This window comes from Muntiacus reevesi, chromosome 13 (genome assembly GCF_963930625.1).
Source record: "Muntiacus reevesi chromosome 13, mMunRee1.1, whole genome shotgun sequence".
Taxonomy (NCBI): Eukaryota; Metazoa; Chordata; class Mammalia; order Artiodactyla; family Cervidae; genus Muntiacus; species Muntiacus reevesi.
Genome location: NC_089261.1, coordinates 28205689 through 28225356, shown reverse-complemented (window position 1 = coordinate 28225356; position 19668 = coordinate 28205689). Strand labels below are relative to the sequence as shown.

Here is a 19668-nt window from a genome sequence, read left to right as displayed (position 1 = left end):
TTGAGCTCCCAGGGCTCACCTGCGAAACCCAAGAAAAAAATCCAGTGCAGGGCATGGCAGAGCTGGGAGGTGGGGAGGAACTGGGTTCTAGCGTCATACTATGAGCACCTGGATCCAGCTGTCCCTGAATCCACTTGCAATAAATTAAAAAAAAAAAAAAAATCCTCTAGACTCTGCAGTAAATTAAAATATGCACACATTCATTGCTGTTGTTTTAGTTACTAAGTCCTGTCCAAGTCTTTGCAACCCCAGGCTCCTCTGTCCCTGGGATTTCCCAGGCAAGAATACTGGAGTGGGCTGCCATTTCCCTCTCGAGGGTGGTCTTCCTGGCTCAGAGATCGAATCCACATCTCCTGCTTGACAGATGGATTCTTTACACCTACACGTGTATATTTAAATTTTTTGCTTAAGCAAATTTGCATCGGCCTTTCTGCTTTTTAAGCGGAAAGTGCTCCCCCCAATGTGTGTGGTGTGTCACTGCACACCCGCCTGTCCTCGGAAGCACCTCCGGGGTCTTGCTGGGCCTGGGATTTGCGCGAGCAGCAGGAGCAATTCTGACTTTCCCTTTGAGGATTCAGACCCGCCCTCCCCTCACAGAGCAGGAGGGCCACCTGTGAGGAACCTCAGTCTGCCAAAATAAAAACTGACAGAGCGATCAATCCCAGTTGTCATTCTCACGTTACAAAAGAAGACATCAGGGCGAACTTTGAAAGAGCTGACATTTACAATCCACCTTAATTGATAGAAGCCTGATTTACAGAAACTCTGATCTGCAGGGGCAGAGCTCTCTGCCTCCCTGAATTAGAGAATGTGGATTTAGTTACCTGTTTGTTTATATACCAATTCTTCCAAAAAAGAAATGAGAAGTTTTGGCACCAAGCATCCCTATCCCCCGGGGCAGTGTGGCTGGGGAACTAGAAACAAAAAGAGGCCTCCCTATTCCCCTCCCTCATGTTCCTCCCCCATACCCTTCCTCCTCACCCCTCCTGCCTGGTACACTCTCCCCTGGGCCTCTCTGGAGCTTATTGCTTCCCAGTCACTCAGCCCAGAGCTTCCCTCTATGTTCAACAGACTGCATCTAGGGGATTATTCAAGGCATCATGAGAGCATTGCATAAAGCATGAGCCCCAGTTTGCTGAGTTGGTAAGACTTAAAACCCAATTTAAAATGACTTAAGGGGGAAAAAAAGGAATTTATTGGCTCAAGCACTGAACGGTAGGCTTTCAGGTGTGGCTTGATCTAGGGGATGCTGCTGTTAGCCATCAGCTCTGCCTGCCTTCAAGTCAGCCCCAGGATCACCCAGGATCCTGGAAGGAAACTGATGGCATCCTCAGGTGGGATGTAGGCAGAATCTAGGAAACCCACGAGGGGTGTTGAGGCATCAGAGAGGACAGCAATAAGTGCTCAGTAAAATGCAGTATCCTTGTGTCTTATGTTCTGCAGTGGGGTGGGGGAGTGTCAGAAAATCTTTTCTGAAAAAGGCCACGTGTTAAAAATAAACCCCTCACTGTTTGCTCTCACAATGATACCACACTCACAGCAATTCTGGTATCAGATGTGTAAGTTTTCCCCACACTGACCAATTCTCTGACACCAGCTGCTTGTCCTACAGTTCGACTCTGTTCTGACACCATCTGCTTGGAGTCAGCGTTAGACCCCACAGGTGAAACTCAGATGTCAATCTCAAATCTAGGCTGCCCCTGGCACTTCTGACCCCTCCTTGGCGTCAGACACTTGCTAGAACTGCTCACAGAACTCAGGGAAACCCCTGTGTTTACTGGTCTCTTATGTAATAAAGATATGATAAAGGTCATAGAGGGACAGCCAGTTGGGGGAGTGCCCAGAGACATCTGGGAGGGTCCCAAGCACAGGAGATTCTCCTGGAGGAGTACCCACCCGCCCGGCTTCCCAGGCGCTTGTCATAAAGAACCCGCCTGCCATTGCAGGTAGATGTAGGAGACGCAGGTTTGATCCTTGGGTCTGGAAGATTCCCTGGAGGAGGGCATGACAACCCACGACAGTATTCTTGCCTGGAGAAGCCCATGGACAGAGAAGTCTGGCAGGCTACAGTCCATGGGCTCACAAACAGTCAGACACGACTGAAGCAACTTAGCATGCAACCTCTTGGCACGGGTTATTTGGGAACCCAGAAACTCTGATTCACCTACTTTAGAGACTTTTATAAATGCTTCTTCATATAGGCACGGTCCATTTTTAGCTTCACTTTCAACCCCTTCCTCCCTGGAGGGTGGAGATGGGGGTGAGTGTTCTAACTTCTAATCATGGTTTGGTCCTTCTGGTGACCAGTCTCCAAGCAGGACTCACCCAGAATCACCTCATTAGAACAAAACTTCTTCCCTAAACCCAGAAGCTTTCAAGGCACTCAGGAGCTCAGTGTAGGCACTCTGACTTCGCCCATCACCCTGGAGTTTCCAAGGGTGTTGCCCTGTGTCAGGAAATGGGGGCAGAGACCAGTATGTATTTCTCATAATTTCATGAGGCAGAGAATAAATGTTTCAGGCTTTTGGGCAGGGTTGAGAGCAGCCATAGTTGATATGTAAGTGAACGGGGTTGGCTGTGGCCCCACATAACTATTTACACCATCAGGAAGCAGCCTGTGCCTAGTGAGTTTTCCCCGTCTTAACTTCCTCACATCACCCTGTTGACAGATCACATTTTTCAAAGGTGGATTCAAAACCCTCCTCTGGAGCCCCACCCTGCCCCCATCAGGAGGTGGAGAGAGTGTCCCCGCACTTGCAATCAGGAGGGCTTGTATGGCTGGTCATCCCACTGAGGACAGAGGGGAGGCAGTAGGGCTTTGGGGGTCCCCACCCAGCCAGGCATGTCCCCTGGGCCACGAGCTGCCATGTTGTAAGGAAACCCCAGTGTGTTCTGTCAGAGTATCCACCTGGCCAGGCTCTGAGAGCCAGGCTCTGAGACACACCAACCAGCGTGGCTGCCCCAGACGCCATCCAACAGCCCAGCCCGCAGTACCTGACCTGATATCACCAGCCGAGGCTTCTAGGGGCCACAACAGGGAGTCAGAGGACGATGTGATGCGCTAAGGATGCCTGGCGCCCGAGGGAGGAGATCTGAGCCTGGCCCTGCGGCAGGCTGACACGGGGCTTGCGAGGCTGACAGTGGCAGCTGACATGTCATGGCCATGCCTGATGCTTTCGAGGCCCTCAGCAAACATCCATGGAGGATTAAATGAACAAATGCACAAATGCAAGCTCAGTCTATGCCCGTTGGAAACTTTCAGAGTTTGGCTTCCTGAGCAACCTTTAGCTCCCGGAGCCCATCCATCCAATCAGAAACTGCCCTACTGGCTGGCTTTGGCAGGTGTAGTCCTCAGAATCACACATGAAGGTAGAAGCATCTGCATGTGTGCACTGGGCCTGCACACGCGTGTGTTCGTGTGCTAATCCCAGCTCCCTTTCCACTCTCAAACCAAAGTTCTCTCTACCTTTCTCCATTAGGTACACTATCGATTTCCCTTTGTCTGGAGGTAGATAGGTTTTCTAATTAAGCAGCAGCTTTAATTATGCCACAAAGCACATAGCATAGATCTTGATTATTAAGACTGGGCCTTGGATAATGGAAGGAAGACTGGCAAACCCAAATTAAACAGCATCATAAAAATGAATGTGCTCATCTGAGACCCCATCCTGCCCCCCGTTAGGTGCTGGCGAAGACTTAGTGCCTGTTAATCGTCTCCGCTGCGCACGACTTGGCTGTCAAGTGTAATAAGTGCAGATTTAGTGGATGGTGACTGTGAGGCACTGGAGGCAGGCCCCGCATGCCGATCCGACTACACGCAGTGGCTTCGACACTGCTGCTGGCGGGCTGAGGGTCTGCGAGTGGGGGCGTGTCCCAGACTGATGGGATGGGATGGAAAGTGTGGGGTTGTCATGGAAACATGCCGGTTTCTTTCCTCCTCGGGTGGAATGGCTGCAGCTAGCTGACCCTCTTCCCCTCCCACCAGCTACCAGAGCCCCTGGAGCCTCCTCTGTGCTCAGGGAAAGAGTTGTCTAGGGAGGGCAGAGACCCGTCAGGTGAGCCTGCTTCTTAGCATGGGATGGTCACTACTGGGAACAGATCCCCACCTGCTTGCTCTCCTGCAGACTGGGCTCTTCCTTGGAGCCGTCTGGTCCTCTGGCAGCGGGTCCAAGGCTTCATTAGCTTCAGGAGACGGAGAAGCAGGGGCCGCCTGCCCCGTGGCTCCATCTCAGCTGGGAATGTGCTGGATGGGGGAGCAGGGCCCAATGTGAGAGTGGATAAACAAACACCTGGGTTCCTGTTTCTCCCTTCCCTTCCACTGTCCTCCCCATGGGCTCACCAAGCATGCTCAGAGGCCCTGCTGGGGCTGCTGGAGCAACAGAATGAAGACATCGGTGCTGAGCTGGACTCCTGCATGTGAAGGGTCATCAGCCTCTGGCCCAGCATCCCCAGAGACTGTCTGAGGGAGGGCCTGGAGGTCATAGGCCCTGAAGATCGCACACTTGGGCCCTGATGGACCTTGCTGTCCAGGTATAGGCACGCTAGGAGGCCCAGGGCTCCTCTGCAGCATTGCACCCAGGGATCTGCAGCCTGGGCACTCACTTTCCTGGTTGTAGGCAGTCCACTCACTTTCCTGGGTGTGGGCAGGCCTCAGGGCACCTGGATAGCGACCATGCCCTTCATCCTACAATCCCAGGTGTGACTATCCCACTGGGCCCCTTACAAGGGTGATGTGGAAGGGGTCTTTCTGTGCACAGCCCAATGTTCTGTTTCTGACTGGCTTTTGCTCTGAGCTCTGAGGGTGGTGTGTGTGCTCAGATCTCCTCAAATATGTGGTGTCAAGATTCTCATGCATCGCAGCCCATGTGTCTCTCCGAGGGTGCATGCAAGTCAGCCTGAACCTGCTTGCTGTGTGCAAGTGGGGGCTGCCCTTAGCTCCACGTACAGGTGCCCTCAATAAATGTGAGCCATTTGGCTTCCCTCAAATCTGCCTACTAATGCAGGGGAAATGGGTTTGATCCCTGGTCCGGGAAGATCCCACATGCCTCAGAGCAACTAAGTCCTTATGCCACAGCTACGGAGCTGGTGCTTTAAAGCCGAGAGCCAAGAGAGGCCACAACCATGGGAAGTCTGGGCACCGCAACTAGAGATTAACCCCCGCTTGCCACAGCTAGAGAAAGCCCTCCATCAACAACAAAGACCCAGTACAACTAAAAATCATTAAAAGTAAATAAAGTGTGAGCCGTTAACATCTCCACGGTGTGTGGCCGTGTGCAAGGTGCCCTATGTGTACACGCAGGAGAATGCACGCACGGGCATGTGTAATACATGTGTGTACATCTATGTTGTATGTTTGTGTGTTCGCATAGTGTTTTACTTGTGTGCAAGTGAAAGTGAAAGTTACTCAGTTGTGTCTGACTCTGTGTGTGGGCTTCCCTGGTAGCTCAGCTGGTAAAGAATCCGCCTGCCATGCAGGAGACCCTGGTTTGACTCCTGGGTTGGGAAGATCTGCTGGAAAAGGGATAGGCTACCCACTCCAATATTCTTGGGCTTCCCTGGTGGCTCAGCTGATAAAGAATCCACCTGCAATGTGGGAGACCTGGGTTCAATCCCTGGGTTGGGAAGATTCAATGGCGAAGGGAACCGCTACCCATTCCAGTATTCTGGCCTGGAGAATTCATGGACATGGGGTCACAAAGAGTTGGACACGACTGAGAGACTTTCACTTCACTATTACTTGTGTGCATGTGTGTTTATACACCTGTGCAGTGTACGCACACAAGTGTGTGTTTGTGCACATACATGTTGTTTCTGGGAGGTCTTGCAGCCAACTCCTTGGACAAGAGGATGGACTCAGTCTTGGAAAGACAGGACCCCCAAGCAGGAGGCTCTGGTGTTTCTCGTCCTGCTGGTCTCCAGTTCCTACCTTCCCAAGCAGCCTAATCTGTGCTGGTTTTCTGTGGGGCTGCTCTGCCTCTATGCCCATCAGAATCCTGTCTTGGGCGTTGTTGTGACCCGAGCTAGTTGGGGATTCCAGGCTTACCTTGATGTCCCTGAGAGGGCAGGAGAGTGTTGACCCAGCAGACAGATGCCGCTGCCTTGGTGACAGGCTTCCTAGAACTACCTCCTGGCAGCTGTTCCCTGAAACATCAGTCTCAGCTTCCCTGGCCTGCGCTCAGCCCAGACCTGTCTCCTCCGCCCGGAGATGGATGTGTGTCCTGTTGTCACCAGGCGAGGCTTGCTGTCCTCCTGGGAGTCCGCCGCCACTTCATCCCCTCTCCATCCTGCGTTTATCTCTCTAGCGGCACAAAGGGCATCCCCATAAATTTCCATTAGTGTCTCTGCCATGGCCCCGCTTCCCGTGAGGCCAGCCGGGACACCGCCTGCTGCGCATTCCAGCCACGACCTCGGAAGTGGCTTCGAGAGCTCGTAACCGCCTGCTGCTCTCTGGGTCTATAAATCCTCTGCCAAACGGCTTGGTGGTTGAGGATGCCTGACTTCTCTGGCTCCAGGTGGGGCACGCAAAGGCTGAGTCAGAGCCTCTTGGGGGTGCCCACAGCCCAGCCCCTCCTGTAGCTGTGATCTGGCGGGGCATGGGGGCGGGCATGAAGCCCGCCAGCCTGCGGGAAGCTTCCATGGTGTGCCCAGCACCGTGCAGGACACCATGTGTCCAAGAGAAGGCTGGAACTCCCAGGCTTTTGGGAGCATACCTGTCGCAGTTACAGCTGCTACTCAGTCAGCTGTATTAAACCACATTTTAATGGACTCAGAGGCAAGGGGTCAGACCGGGTGCAGGGGAAATTGACTCGCTGAGCGGTGCCTTCTGGGACTGCTCTGGGAAGGAGTGATGTTGGCGGGGGAACTCAACGACGGGGGCTGGAATCACCTGGGGGTGCCATCATATACAGGCCTGCTAGCAGATGTATAGTCCACCAAGCACCCACACATGGCCCTTTGCATGGCCTGCACCTCCTCACAGCCTGGCAGCCAGGGCAGAGCCCAGTTCCCTCTGTGGTACCACTTGGCTGCAGAACAGAGTCCCAGCACACGAGACCTTGTTGCACTTCATGGCTCAGCTCAGAAGCCATGTGGCATCCCTTCCCTGTGTTCCGTTGGCGAGAGGCTGCTGAGCCCCTGAGGTTCGAGGGGAGGGAGGCAAAGTGCCAGGAGGGTTGGGAGCTGATGTTGCAGCATCTTTGGAAAGCATAATCTGCCAGAACACCCATCTCAGACTGTCATGGGGTGACATTTGGTGATACAGGGGCTAGATGACATTTCAAGGTAGAAGTGGGATTCCCCCTAAAAAGAATGGATGTTCCATGTCAGAAAGAATGCTTTCAGGTGAAAAACCCAGCAACTCAGGAGTGGCTGCAACTATAATGGAATTCCTAATCTCAGATAGCAAGAAGTCCACAGGCTTGAGGGGGCACAGAACTGTGCATTAGTGGCTCAGTGACATCACCAGGGACCTGTACTCTTTCCAGCTTTCTGCTCTGTCACACTAAGTGCATTGGGCTTATGCTCCTCATGGTCACAACATGGCTGCTGCAGCTCTCAGCATCACATCTTCATAGGTCAGATTTCCAAAGGGCTAGAATAAATACGTTTCTACGTCTTGTCGCTCTTTAAGAACAGAGGAAGCTTTCCCAGGACCCCCAGCAGGCTTCCCCTCATGTGTCCTAGGTTGTTGTGGATCTCACCTGTGAACCAATAAAGGCAAGGATGCTTTCCTGCTCCTTCTCAGAGCCCCTGCAGAGTTTGGTTTGTTCAGTCTCTGCCTCACAGGATGATGGGGACACCCGAGTCTTGGAGACAGGAGTTTGCCAAGAATTTAATTGATGGGGTTGGCGGTTGTCTCTCCCCTTCTCTTGAGTCAACCAAGGTTCCAAGCTGGGACTGTCTGTGTCCCAGACAAGGACAGGGTTAGGATGAAGCAGCTGGTGTCATCTCCACCAACAATATGATAAAAGCCCCTAGCTCACCTGGACAGGAACATCTTGAGATGGAATGTGAGCACTGAACCCACCAGCTCCCCTGTTTTCCCCTCTCTGCATGGTCAGGGACTCCAGGGTGCTGCAGCCAGGCAGACCCCTCCTGAGGGGCATCCTTGATTTCAGGCAAGTGCGTCCCTGCATCACGCACATTTTAGGACCTGTGCTGGATCAGGACTCCTTCCATCACAGGTGACAGAAAATCCATCTCAAACTGTCTTAGTCTGGAAAAAGAGAGAAAAAGGGAGAGACAGGGAGGGGATATATGATTCCTGCAACTACAAAGTCTGGAGGAAGCACTGGTCTCATGTCAAGTTGGATTTGAGGTTAGCTGATATCATCTGGACCTGGCATCTCACTGTCTCTCTGCTCTGCTCTTGCCTCATGGCTTCATCCTGACCACTGGAAGCGAAATGAATGCAGCTGCCCCAGCCTCACATCTTATCTCCCCAAGGCCTCAGACAAACTTTCTGTGACTCTGTGCGTCTATTCCTGAGCTTATTGGTGAACTGCCTGGTTCAGAGGGGCCACAGTCACATCCCTCACTGCATCCAGGAGCTGGGACTTAGAATGTGATGATGGGAAGTGGACTTCATGTGTTGCTAGGTAAGAGGAAGGGGCTGAGCTGGACCACAGCAAATGTCCTCAGCCTGAGACAGGATGGACAGAACTCTGGCTGGCGTTCAGTTTTCAGGGGGAGGAAGGGACCTCAAGAGGGTTGCACTCCAACAAGTGTCAATCACCAGGCACACTGGGATGGGTGGTGAGAGCCTGATGATGCTAGAATGGTTGCCAAATTCAAGCCCTCCAGGGTCAGACCTCAGATCCTGGACCAGCGCTCCTCACTGGGTAATGTCACTTCAGGGCACATTTAGAGACACCTGGGGGCACTCTGGATTGTCTCTACCTGGGCGGGGGCCAGGGATGCTGCTAAACACTATCGTGCACAGGACAGCCCCCACAACAGAGAATTACCGAATTATCCCACCCCAAAAGTCCAGAGGGCTGAGACTGGGAAAAACTGGTCTGGATGGATTACACATAGCTCAGCAGGGACTGAAGGGTCCCCCAAATAAGGCAAATGCCCCCAAGAGGGGTACACAATTCCTCTGTCAAGGGCTCATGGATGTGTGTGGCATGTGTGAGTGTGGGCATGTGGGTGTCCATGTGGGGTATACATGCACACGTATCCTCAAATTCAGCTTGAACCTCACTCGTGTTTAGACTTTTAATGTTTCCTCCATACAGAATTATCCAGAGGCTTGTCCACATGTGTCACAGCTTTATATGTGCATCTAACATGCCACCTTTGAGTCCACCAGGAGCTATGAGGATATGTGTTGAAGCCTTTGGAGCATCTGCAGTTCTAGGTGCTGGCGAGGCAGTGACCAGACAAATAGGAAGCCCTGCCTGGGGCTCCCAGCTCGGGAGACAGAGCAGAGGAGCAGTCAGTGATGTGGCCACGTAGGGGAGATATGTGCCAGGCAGGGAGGACGTGCAAAGGCCCTGAGGCAGGAGCAGACTCTCATGTTCCTGGAAGCACTTGGGGCCACAAGGGGCCATCAGGTGAGCAAAAGGAAAAATACAGAGGTCGGGTCAGAGGGGGCCCAGCTCACATCCTAGAGATTGTGCCTTTCTTAGTGGGTGGTGAGGGGGGAGGTAGGGGAGACCAAAGTCAAGGCCAAGGCTTTGCCAGAGCAGGTGGGGCTGGAAAGGGACGGGTTCATTGCGAAGGGAGGGTAGTAGCAGGAGGGAGGGGGTCAGGGAGACAGGATCTCTTTCTCTCCTGACCTGTGACTGTCTAGGGAAGGGTGGGGACACCCCACTGCCGGTTTGAACATAAAAATGTTATGTTGATGTAGCATTCAATGTCAAGTTGAAATCATAGTGTATCACCCGGTCTTCCCTCAGTTTTACAGTAAGCCAAGAGCGTGTGGGTGTGCCCTGCGTCTCCCTCCCCCTCCGGAGGCCCCGGATGGGGATGATGGAGGTCCTTCTCCCTCTTTGCCCATGTCCCCCGCTCTGTCCCCTGCATCTGCCCCACTCCTGGGCCCATTCTGGATCACTGTGATTACAAGCTTTCAGAGCCGCCCTCTTGCTGAACTCTGATTCTTTCCAAACTCTGTCAACTTGGTTTATTTTCTGTATGACAGAAATAGGGCTTTTAATTACAGAGAAGAGCACTCTGGTTCTACTTAGACAGACTTATTCCAGGACTGCCGCGTGGTGGTCAGTTTTGTTTCCACCATCACCTCCAGTCCCTCCCTGGCTCCGGTGTGGGGCAGGGAGGCCGCTGAGCCCTGAAACTGAGAGCTGATTCAGGCACAGAAAGAGATGAGGAAACACATGGCCACTGCTGGGAGGAGAAGCAGGCGCATCGTGGGACAGGCTGACCCGCGGCCAGTGGAGCGTGTGCTGGTACAAAGGCAGGACCAGAGGAGCTCGGCCTAAGGTCAAGTACACGTGTGCTCCGGGCTGGGTACCTGGGATCAGAAACTGTAAAGAAAAGCATAGAGGAGGAGGCTGCACTTTGGATGGTAACATTCCTGATCTCCAGTGGGGTATTAGCACGGTTTTCTTACTGCCTCATTGACATCTTACCTACTTGTGTGTGATAAACAAACCCTTCTACCTGCTCAATATTTATTTATTTTTTTTATTTTTTATTTTTTGTGGCCACTGCAAAGCTTGTGGAATCTTGGTTCCCCGATCAGGTGTTGAATTTGGGCCCTCAGCAGTAAAAGCGAAGAGTCCTAACCACCGAACCACCAGGGAATACCCTCTGCTCAATATTTAACACAAACGATTTTATTTTCCAACTGAGAAGGGGATTATATGCTAAGGAAAACAGATTATTTTTATGCAAATTTGTGCTGGAGAAAAATGAGCCACCTCTATTGCACGATTTCTAACTTAAACAACAATTTGTAAGCTGCAAATGTTTGCAACAGGTGTGATTTGTTAAGTGTAGACAAACAATAAAGTGAGACAGCTCATCGCCCAGTGGGAAACATGCCCTACACACTCCCAGCCCATGGGACTGCCCGGTCCTTGCCTGGCTGGGTCCTACTTATCTTTTGGGTTTTGCTGTGGGCTGAGTTGTGTGTCCCCCCAAATCCATATGTTAAAGTCCTAAGCCCAGGAACCTCAGGAGTGACTGTATGTGGAGACGGGGCCTATAAATGGGTGACTGAGGTAAAGTGAGGCTGCAAAGTGGGGCTAATCCCACAGGACTGGTGTCCTTATGAGAGGAGATCTGGACACAGACATACAGGTGCAACTCTGTGGGGATGCAGGGAGGAGATGGCTGTATAATGTCAAGGAGCGAGACCTCAGAGAGGACCAGCCCTGGGACACCTCGGCCTTGGACTCCAGCCTCTGGACCTGGGACTATAAATTTCTGGATGTACGTTTCCCGGGCCCCTATGGACTGACTGTTCTGGGACCCCCACACCTCCTCCACTGCCTCATCCAAAGACACCTCCCTGTGACCACTCTTCACCCTGTCAACTCACTCTATTATTGCAGCCAAAACCTTTGTCTCCTTGCTCCTCCCCCCTCACCCCCGTGCCCTCACAAGTGGAAGCTCTGGGGGTGGGCACTTCATCCCTTCTGGCCAGTACGGCCTCCAGCCCCTGGAAGGAGTCTCATGTGAGGTGTGTCTTCAGGAGACGGCTGCAGACACTGGTGGCTTCTCCACAGGCAGCGCCAGGTGGCTCGTGCTGGTTGAAATCTCTTTTAGAACAGAAGTTTGTGGCCCAGTGGCCAAGCCAGAGAGCTCCCCAGCCTCCTAACCTGGTCATGGAGGGAGAAGAAGGGGGATGAGAGCTCCCACGCCCCCCAGACTCCACCAGCTTCCTCCACACCCTGAACACAGTGGAGGCTCCTGCTGCGCTGAGGTCTTTGTGCATTGAGATGGGGGCAGGGGAGCCCATGAGTGTTAGGACTTGGCCATTCATGACCCATTTACTTGTTCTTTCTTCCCCTTGTCAACAAATGCTCATAAGCCCTACTGTGTGACCAGCTCTGGGGTCTTGGGGGTACAGCAGTGAAGGAGCCTGCTCTTGGGGGTCTTGCAATGGGGGGCGAGAGACCCTAAAGAAGCCACATGAGGACACCCAAGGACCATGGGCTGGGAAGAAGACGCAGGACTGACAGTGCCCAGGCCTTTGGGATGGGGAGGCAGTGGGGGTTGCTGCAGCCCCTACCCCACAGGCCCCCAAGAACCCCCTCCTCCAAACCCGTCCTTCCTGTCTGCAACTGCAGCCGCAGTCACTCTCAAGATAGATTTTCTTCCTCAAGGTGTCTTTTTTTTTTTTTTCCTGTTTTACACATTTTGCAAGTTCATGAAAACCTTACATTCCAACTGTCTTCCTCTACAGAAAAATGGAGTGAAGTCTTCTTGTCAGAAGGCATTTTCCTGAGTGATGAACTCTCCCTGCAGCCCTGCAGCCCGTACCAGTGCGGCAGTGACGCAGGGCTCTCCTTAGTCAGAGTCAGGAGTGCGCTCCAACCCCAGCTGGGAGCAGGCAGGGAGGGAGGGCCGCCATCAAGGCAGCTAGCACCACCTCTGAGGGCAGCACTCACTACAGGAGCCTGGAGTTAACCGCCAGGATCCTCACATTTCTGTTGGGGCTGCTGAGGGAGCTGCAGGGCCGAGATGCACAGAGCAAGTGCCGTGCGCTGGGGACCCTCAGCTGTTGCTATCATCCTGACTGGTTGTCATCATGATTGATTATCCATTAGTATAAGTTATTGTCACAATTGGTTATCATCAGTGTCAGTTATCCTCATTACTATTTATCATCATGATCAGTTATTCTCATGACTGATTATTACAGTTATCGGTTATCATCGTGGTTGGTTACGCCCTGTATTGGTCATCTTTCTCAAACAGCTCTACCTCGTCCTCACCCTTAGCCCCCAACAACTACAATGACTCCCCATTTTTATTTGCATTCATTTTATTTTTGTTTATTTGTTGACTGCACAGGGTCTTAGTTGCAGCAGGTAGGATCTAGTGCCTTGACCAGGGATCAAACCCAGGAGTCCTGTATTGGGAGTGTAGAGTCTTAGCCACTGGACCACCAGGGAAATCCCCCCCACACCACCATCTTTAAATAAAGCTCTTTCTCCAGTTGTGGGGTAGGCATGGCTGATCATGGGCTAAGTGTGTCCCCCAAAAGATGTCCAAATCTACCTGCTGGGACCTCAGAATGTTTCTGATTAGGAAATGGGGCTATTGAAGGTGTAATTAGTTAAGATGAGGTCATACTGGAGCAGTATGACCCCTAACCTAATGACCGGTTAGCTGATGAGAATAAGAAGCACATGGATGGATGCGGAGCAGGCTGTGATGGGAGTGGGTCGCTCCCAGTGTGGGCCCCGTGGGACTGCTCAGGTCACAGGCCCACAGACCCAGCCCAGCCTGTGAAATTCCTGCTTCATAAAAATCTAAAGTTCTCTGTTTTGCAAATACATGACCACTTTCTGTAAATGTCCTATGAGCCTAAGGAAAAAAAGATTTTCCCTGAAGGAATTAGGGGCTTCCTTATGTAAATTCCTCCATGGTCTTACTTTTTCAGTCTGCCCAGTCTTAAGGTGACGCACACTTATGGTTTCATCAAACTCTTCTTACTTTTCCAGTAATTTATCCTTTTATACCCACCTGCCAGTTCATTTTGGGATAACGGTTTATAATTATTGTGTCTCCTTCTTAAAGAGTCTTCTTCATCCTATGTGATATCTGTGCCAAATGTCTGGCTTTGGGAGGCAGTATTTGTCTGGCACCTCTTTCTCATTTGTTTATATTTCCAATCTTTTTTAAAAAACCACTTTATTTTAATTGAGTTTATTATAAACCATAAACAGCAGAGCTGTGTGTAAATGAATATATGAGTGAATGTGTGCATGTGTGTGCATTAGTGTGTATGTATCTAACTTCATTGAACAGCCTCTGCTATTTCAAAGAGAGAATTAGTTTATTTACATTTATTGTAGCAGCCAACATACTTGAATTCCTTCTGTCTTACTTTATTATCTACTTCAATTTTTGTTCCTTTTCCCCCCACTTCTGTATTTCTGATAATTCCCCGTGTCCCCTTGTGAATTTATTCCACTGTATTATTACATTACCAGGCACTCACCAGTCTCATCCCACGCTTAATTATGGAATATTTTGCTTTTCCCGCTCCCTTCATTTCCCCTCCCGTATCCCTGCTTCCAAGATAAGACCTTTGGAGAAGACAGTTGATCATTCTATTTTATCTTGATGCTGAGGATAGGTGGAGGTCACGACCAGGTTGTCCCATACAGACACCTCTCCTAGTTCAACAGCGCTCATCTGACACTTGCCTACTTGTCATCACAGTTTACTCAGACCCCACTTCAGAGGACAGTGTCTGTTGAGCATAGGACCTTCCCAGTAGATGCCCTCTGGCTAGCAGCTGCCAACACCATGACCACCTGGGGCACAGATAGAGCTGGTCATGGGGGAGGGGCTGATGTGGGCTCCAGGCTGGGACTCTTCTGGCTGGGACTCCACTGGATTGCACCATAAGATGATCACCTCCCCTTCACTTCTCTTTCATGCCTCCCAAGGGGGTCAAAAAAATGTTCCATGTGATCTCAGTGGGACGTTAATCCCTTACAGGTGCAATTTCCCTATCTTTCCGCAAGGAGACAGCAGAGTCCAGGGTCAGAGTGTGGAAGTCAGGGTTTCTGAGAAGAACATCATCACCCTGTTTTTCTCAACTGTGCTCATTCCTTTTCTAACCGTGGCATCCCTATTGCTCGTCCATCGGTAGCAGGATTTAGAAGTGGTGCCAGTGGACCTCCTAGTGGGGCTCCAGGCTCCCACCTCCCCGTCCTGTCCTGACACTGACCTCTGTCCCTCATGCCATCTCTCCTGCAGGTGCAGACAGATGACCTACTCGGACGACCTGCCCCAGATCTCTGTGGTGTTCATCTTTGTCAATGAAGCCCTCTCAGTCATCCTGCGCTCCGTCCACAGTGTGGTCAACCACACACCATCCCAGCTCCTCAAGGAGGTGATCCTGGTGGACGACAACAGTGATAATGGTGAGTGGGGCCGGCTCAGCACCCCAGAGAGGGAAGCATGTTGGAGCTCTGGAGCCCAGAATCCTGAATTCAGGGTATGGACAGGGCCACGTTTCTTCCAGAGGCTCCAGGAGAGGGTCCCTCCTGCCTCTCCCAGCTTCTGCCGGCTGCTGGCATCCTTGGTGTCCTGGGCTTATGGCCACACCCCTCCCGTCTCTGCCTCCATCTTCACAAGGCCTCTTCTGGTGTGTTTGAGGCCTCTCCTCTTCTTTTAAGGACCTTCGTCCTTGAATTTAGGGCCCATCCTAACCCAGAAAGTTTTCGTCTCAAGACCCTTAACTGTTTACATCCACAAAACCCCTATTTCCAATTGAGGTCACATTCTGAGGTTTTAGGTGGGCCTGAGTTTGGGGGGTGGGTGGCTATTCAACCCCTACAGCCATCATCCAGAAAGGCCCCCCATGTGTTGAGTCTCCCTATGCTAATCACATCTTCACTTCTTGTTTGTGGACAAAACTCCAGTGGGAGGCTTGCTGATGGGGAAGCGGCTGGTGCTCACAGCTGGAGCGCAGGCCCCAGGGATCTCTTATCATGGCCCCACATCAGCCTCCATCCAGCCCAGGCATTAATCCACACCCACCAGGCACATGGGGCTCCAAGCCCCCAACAAGGGTCTGGAGGTTCCTGGCCTGTCCTTATCTGTTCCTCTGCAGAAGCAGAGAGGAGCATGGACCCCACCATGGGCGGCTCCCACACCGAGGTCCCGGCGCGGAGCTGTGACTGCTGGGTCTCTCTGTCATTGCAGTCTCTCCTTCTTACGTCGGGAGTCAGGGGGAGGGTGGAGGAGCGCGGGGAGAGGCCTCCCAGAGCCCTCCTGGCCTGAAGGAGCTCCAACCTCGCCTGTGATCTGTGTCTACACCAGGAGAGCCCTGCCCGACACTGTCAAGAGAGCGAGAATGAGGCCTGGAGAGGGCAGGACGGAGCACGGGGTCACGGCTCCAGGACCCACTGGCTATGCAGCTGGAGCCCCCGTGGGGCCAGGCTGCACTCCCGGGAGTATCCACTAGAGCCTGGTGATGGGCATGTGGGGGGAAGGCCTCCGGGTGGTGGAGGTCTTCTGCAAGAAGTCCCCATAGTCAAGGCATGAGAATATTGACAAAGGTCCAGGAACAAGGATCCAGTTCAAACCCTCTCAGCTCCTCCTGCTCAGCCCTGAGCCCACTCCCAACCCCTCTGCTCCTCTCTGCACCTCCTCCCCACCACCCCCCACCCCTGAGAGCAGCCAAGGTGTCCCCACACTGCTCCTTTCCCATGCCTATAACGTCCTCCTCTCTTCCCCGCCAGCTCCCCATCCTGTCACAGCCCACGTGTCACCTTCACAGGCCACCCCTGTCCCTGCCCCGCTGACCCAGAGAAGACCCGCCCCACTTGGACGCCCACTCCCTTTCCCCTTTTGCTTTTTCATTTTGGCTAATGTTTGCTATGATTGTGACCTATTTTGCTGCTTATACTTTTAGCCCTCGGGAGCTTCCTCACAAAGACTCCTGGGCCCTTATCTGTTTTTTCAAAGATTTATTGAGTTGAAATTCTCACAACGTAAAATTAACCATTTGCAAAATAATTGTAGAGTTCAGGGGTATCAAGGATGTTCACAGCGTCGTACAGCCATCACCACCAGAACCTTTTCATCTTCCCCAAATGAAACTCTGTCCCCATTAAACACTAACTCCCCATGCCTCTTCCATCCTGCCTTCTGTCCCTGTGGACATGTCTGCTCCAGGGACCTCATATAAGTGGAATTGCACAGCACTTGCCCCTTGGGAACTGGATTATTTCACTGAGCATCATGTTCTCAAGTTTATCTACCTTGTAACATGTGTCAGAATTTCCTTTCTAAAGCTGGACCATATTTCATTGTGTGGATGCACCACATTTGTTTATCCATCCATCTGCCTGTCGACTGCATTCCTATAGTTGAGTAATTCAGCCCCGTTTCCTCTTATTCTCATAACGCGTGTTTCTGTCTGGATCAATCTGGCTTGATTGCTCAAGGTCTCTCCCGCTGGAGCACAGCTCCACGAGGTGGGGGTCTTATCTCTCCAAAGTCCCCCCAGTACCCTGAGCCATGTCCAGCCGTGGTGTGTCCTCTGAAAGTTTATGAAGTATGGGTCTGGAGCACACATTGACCGTGGGTCTCAGTGGCCTTGGGCCCTCCCACAGGGTCATGCCTGAAACTTTTCTGTGTCTCCGCAGTGGAACTCAAGCTCAACCTGGACCAATATGTCAGCAAGAGATACCCAGGCCTGGTGAAGATCGTCCGCAACAGCAGGCGGGAAGGCCTGATCCGGGCGCGGCTGCAGGGTTGGAAGGTCGCCACAGCCCCTGTCGTCGGCTTCTTCGATGCCCATGTGGAGTTCAGCACAGGCTGGTAAGGGTGAGGCCTGGGGCTAAGTGGAGCTGTGCCCTGGATGGGGTTTGCCTGGGCCTGTAGGAGCCGGGCGGGGGTGGGGGTGGGGGTGGGACGCAGCTGAGTCCAGCCACGTGGTCTCTCCATGTGCAGTTCCTAGAACCGAGAACGCTGTTTGTGATGCCTGTGTGTGAGGACTGATCTGTCTCGCCACCTTGTGCCCACATGAATTTGAATTGTCCAGTCATTCCAGGAGGTGACAGCTCAAATGAGGATGTTCATGTGACCTTAGGTCAGGGAGAGACACACAAACTTGGGTCTTGTGTATGTGAAATGTGGTCTATCGGGTCTCGGTTAATAGAAACCCAAGTCTAGTTGGAAGCAATTTCTCATCTTTATGAGAAAGTCTTAGGACACAGCATCTGCCCATTTTCTCCCACACATCCATTCAGGGGCGAGGTGGGCTTCTAATGAGAAACTTGGAGGGGGATCTGGCCAGGGGAGCGGCCGGGACACCAGGGAGTGGCCAGGATACAGGGAAGTGGCCGGGACACCATGGAGACACCCAAGCATGTGTGCAGGATGATCTAGAGGTGCTCCGGGGGGCAGGGACCCTGCAGGGCCTCGGTGCTCAGTGTGAACCCCAGACCAGCAGCATCTGACGCTCCTGAGAGCTGGCAGGAAGTACAGGTCTGTGGGATACAGGGTCTCAGGGTGGGGCCCCAGACCTTTGCTCTCTCGCCTGGGGATGTTCATGAGGCTGTGCCCAAAGGTGGCCAGTGATGCCTTAAGAACTGAGTCATTTGTCCAGCAAATTATCCACAAGGGGCTTCAGAGTTGTGGGTGGCCCTGGCACCTCTATCCAGGCCCTGCTGTCCCTAGGCAGGCAGTGAGCTGATGCTCTCACAGCAGGTGCCTGAGGATATGTTGCTAGAACAGAAGGATGTGCTTCAAAGTTTTCTGGAAAGCGCCTGCTGGGCTCTTGGTATGTTTCCTAATTTCCTCTCTGGCGGCTGCCTCTGGGAGTCGCCCCCTGAGCCCTCACTCCCGCCAGGCCCTGCAGAGGACCCGAGAGGAATAAACGGCAGCTGGGTGGGGAGGGCAGAATTTGGCAATCCCACGGGAAGGATCGGGACAGGATGGTTGGGCTGCCGACGTGACGCGAGTGGCCCCAGGCAAGCCTTGGTTTCTTCACGCACTGACTGGTGATGTTAGAGAGCTGGATTGTTGCCAAGGTTACATGTGAGATGCTTGTGAACCGCCCCAGTCCCCAGCAGTGCCGGCTCCAGCACACGGGTGTCAGACGAGTGCCCAGCTGGGACTGAAGACTGAGACCCCAGGGGACCACCTGTGTTGGAGGGGCTGGGACATGAGCAGGTGGAGGGAGGGTCACTCAGGGCAGGAGTGTCCTGGGGCTGCCATAACAATGACCAAAAGCTGGTGGCTCCAAACGAGAGAAATTCATTCTCTCACAGCTCTGAGGCCAGAAGTCAAAATCAAGGTGCAGGCAGGGCTGGGCTCCCCAGGAAGCCCTCGGGGAGGAGCCTCCCACCTCTTCCAGCTCTGACGGCTCCAGATGTCCAGGGCTGTGGCAGCATCCCTCCATCTCTGCCTCTGCCATCACGTGGTTTCTCCTCTGTGTCCTGGCCTCACGTCTGCCTCTCCTTTCTCTTAGAAGGACACATCTTGGATTCAGGGCTCACCCAATCCAGGACACATCTTGGATTCAGGGCTCACCCAATCCAGGGTGATCTCATCTTGGGTTTTTTAACTGAATTACCTCTGCAAAGACTCTGTTTCCCAGTAAGGTCACATCCCGGGTTCCAAATGGACCAATCTTTGTGGGAGGACACCATTCACCCCTCTTCCAGCTCCGAGGGCTCCAGGAGTCCCTAGGCTTGTGACCGCGTCCCTCCAATCTCTGTGTCCGTCTTCACATGGCTTCTCCTCTCTGTGTGACTGTGCCTCTTCCCTTCTCTCTTCTAAGGACCCTTGTCTGTGGATTTAGGGCCCACCCAGGCTTCCCTGGTGGCTCAGATGGTAAAGAATCTGCCTGCAACGCAGGAGACCTGGGTTTGATCCCTGGGTCAGGATCTCCTGAGAAAGGAAATGGCAACCCACTCCAGTATTCTTGCCCGGAGAACCCCATGGGCAGAGAAGCCTCGTGGGCTACAGTCCATGGGGTCACAAAGAATTGGACACACCTGAGTC

At 52.7% G+C, this 19668-nt stretch overlaps 1 protein-coding gene across 1 annotated transcript in view; it reads left to right on the top strand.

The window, feature by feature from the left end:
- GALNT9 (polypeptide N-acetylgalactosaminyltransferase 9) overlaps positions 1-19668 on the top strand; it is a 118370-nt gene that overhangs the window by 36432 nt on the left and 62270 nt on the right. The window contains exons 3-4 of the mRNA XM_065904837.1: positions 14905-15071; positions 17304-17478. Coding sequence (XP_065760909.1) covers positions 14905-15071; positions 17304-17478 — 342 coding nt within the window. The remainder of the gene's footprint in view (positions 1-14904; positions 15072-17303; positions 17479-19668) is intronic.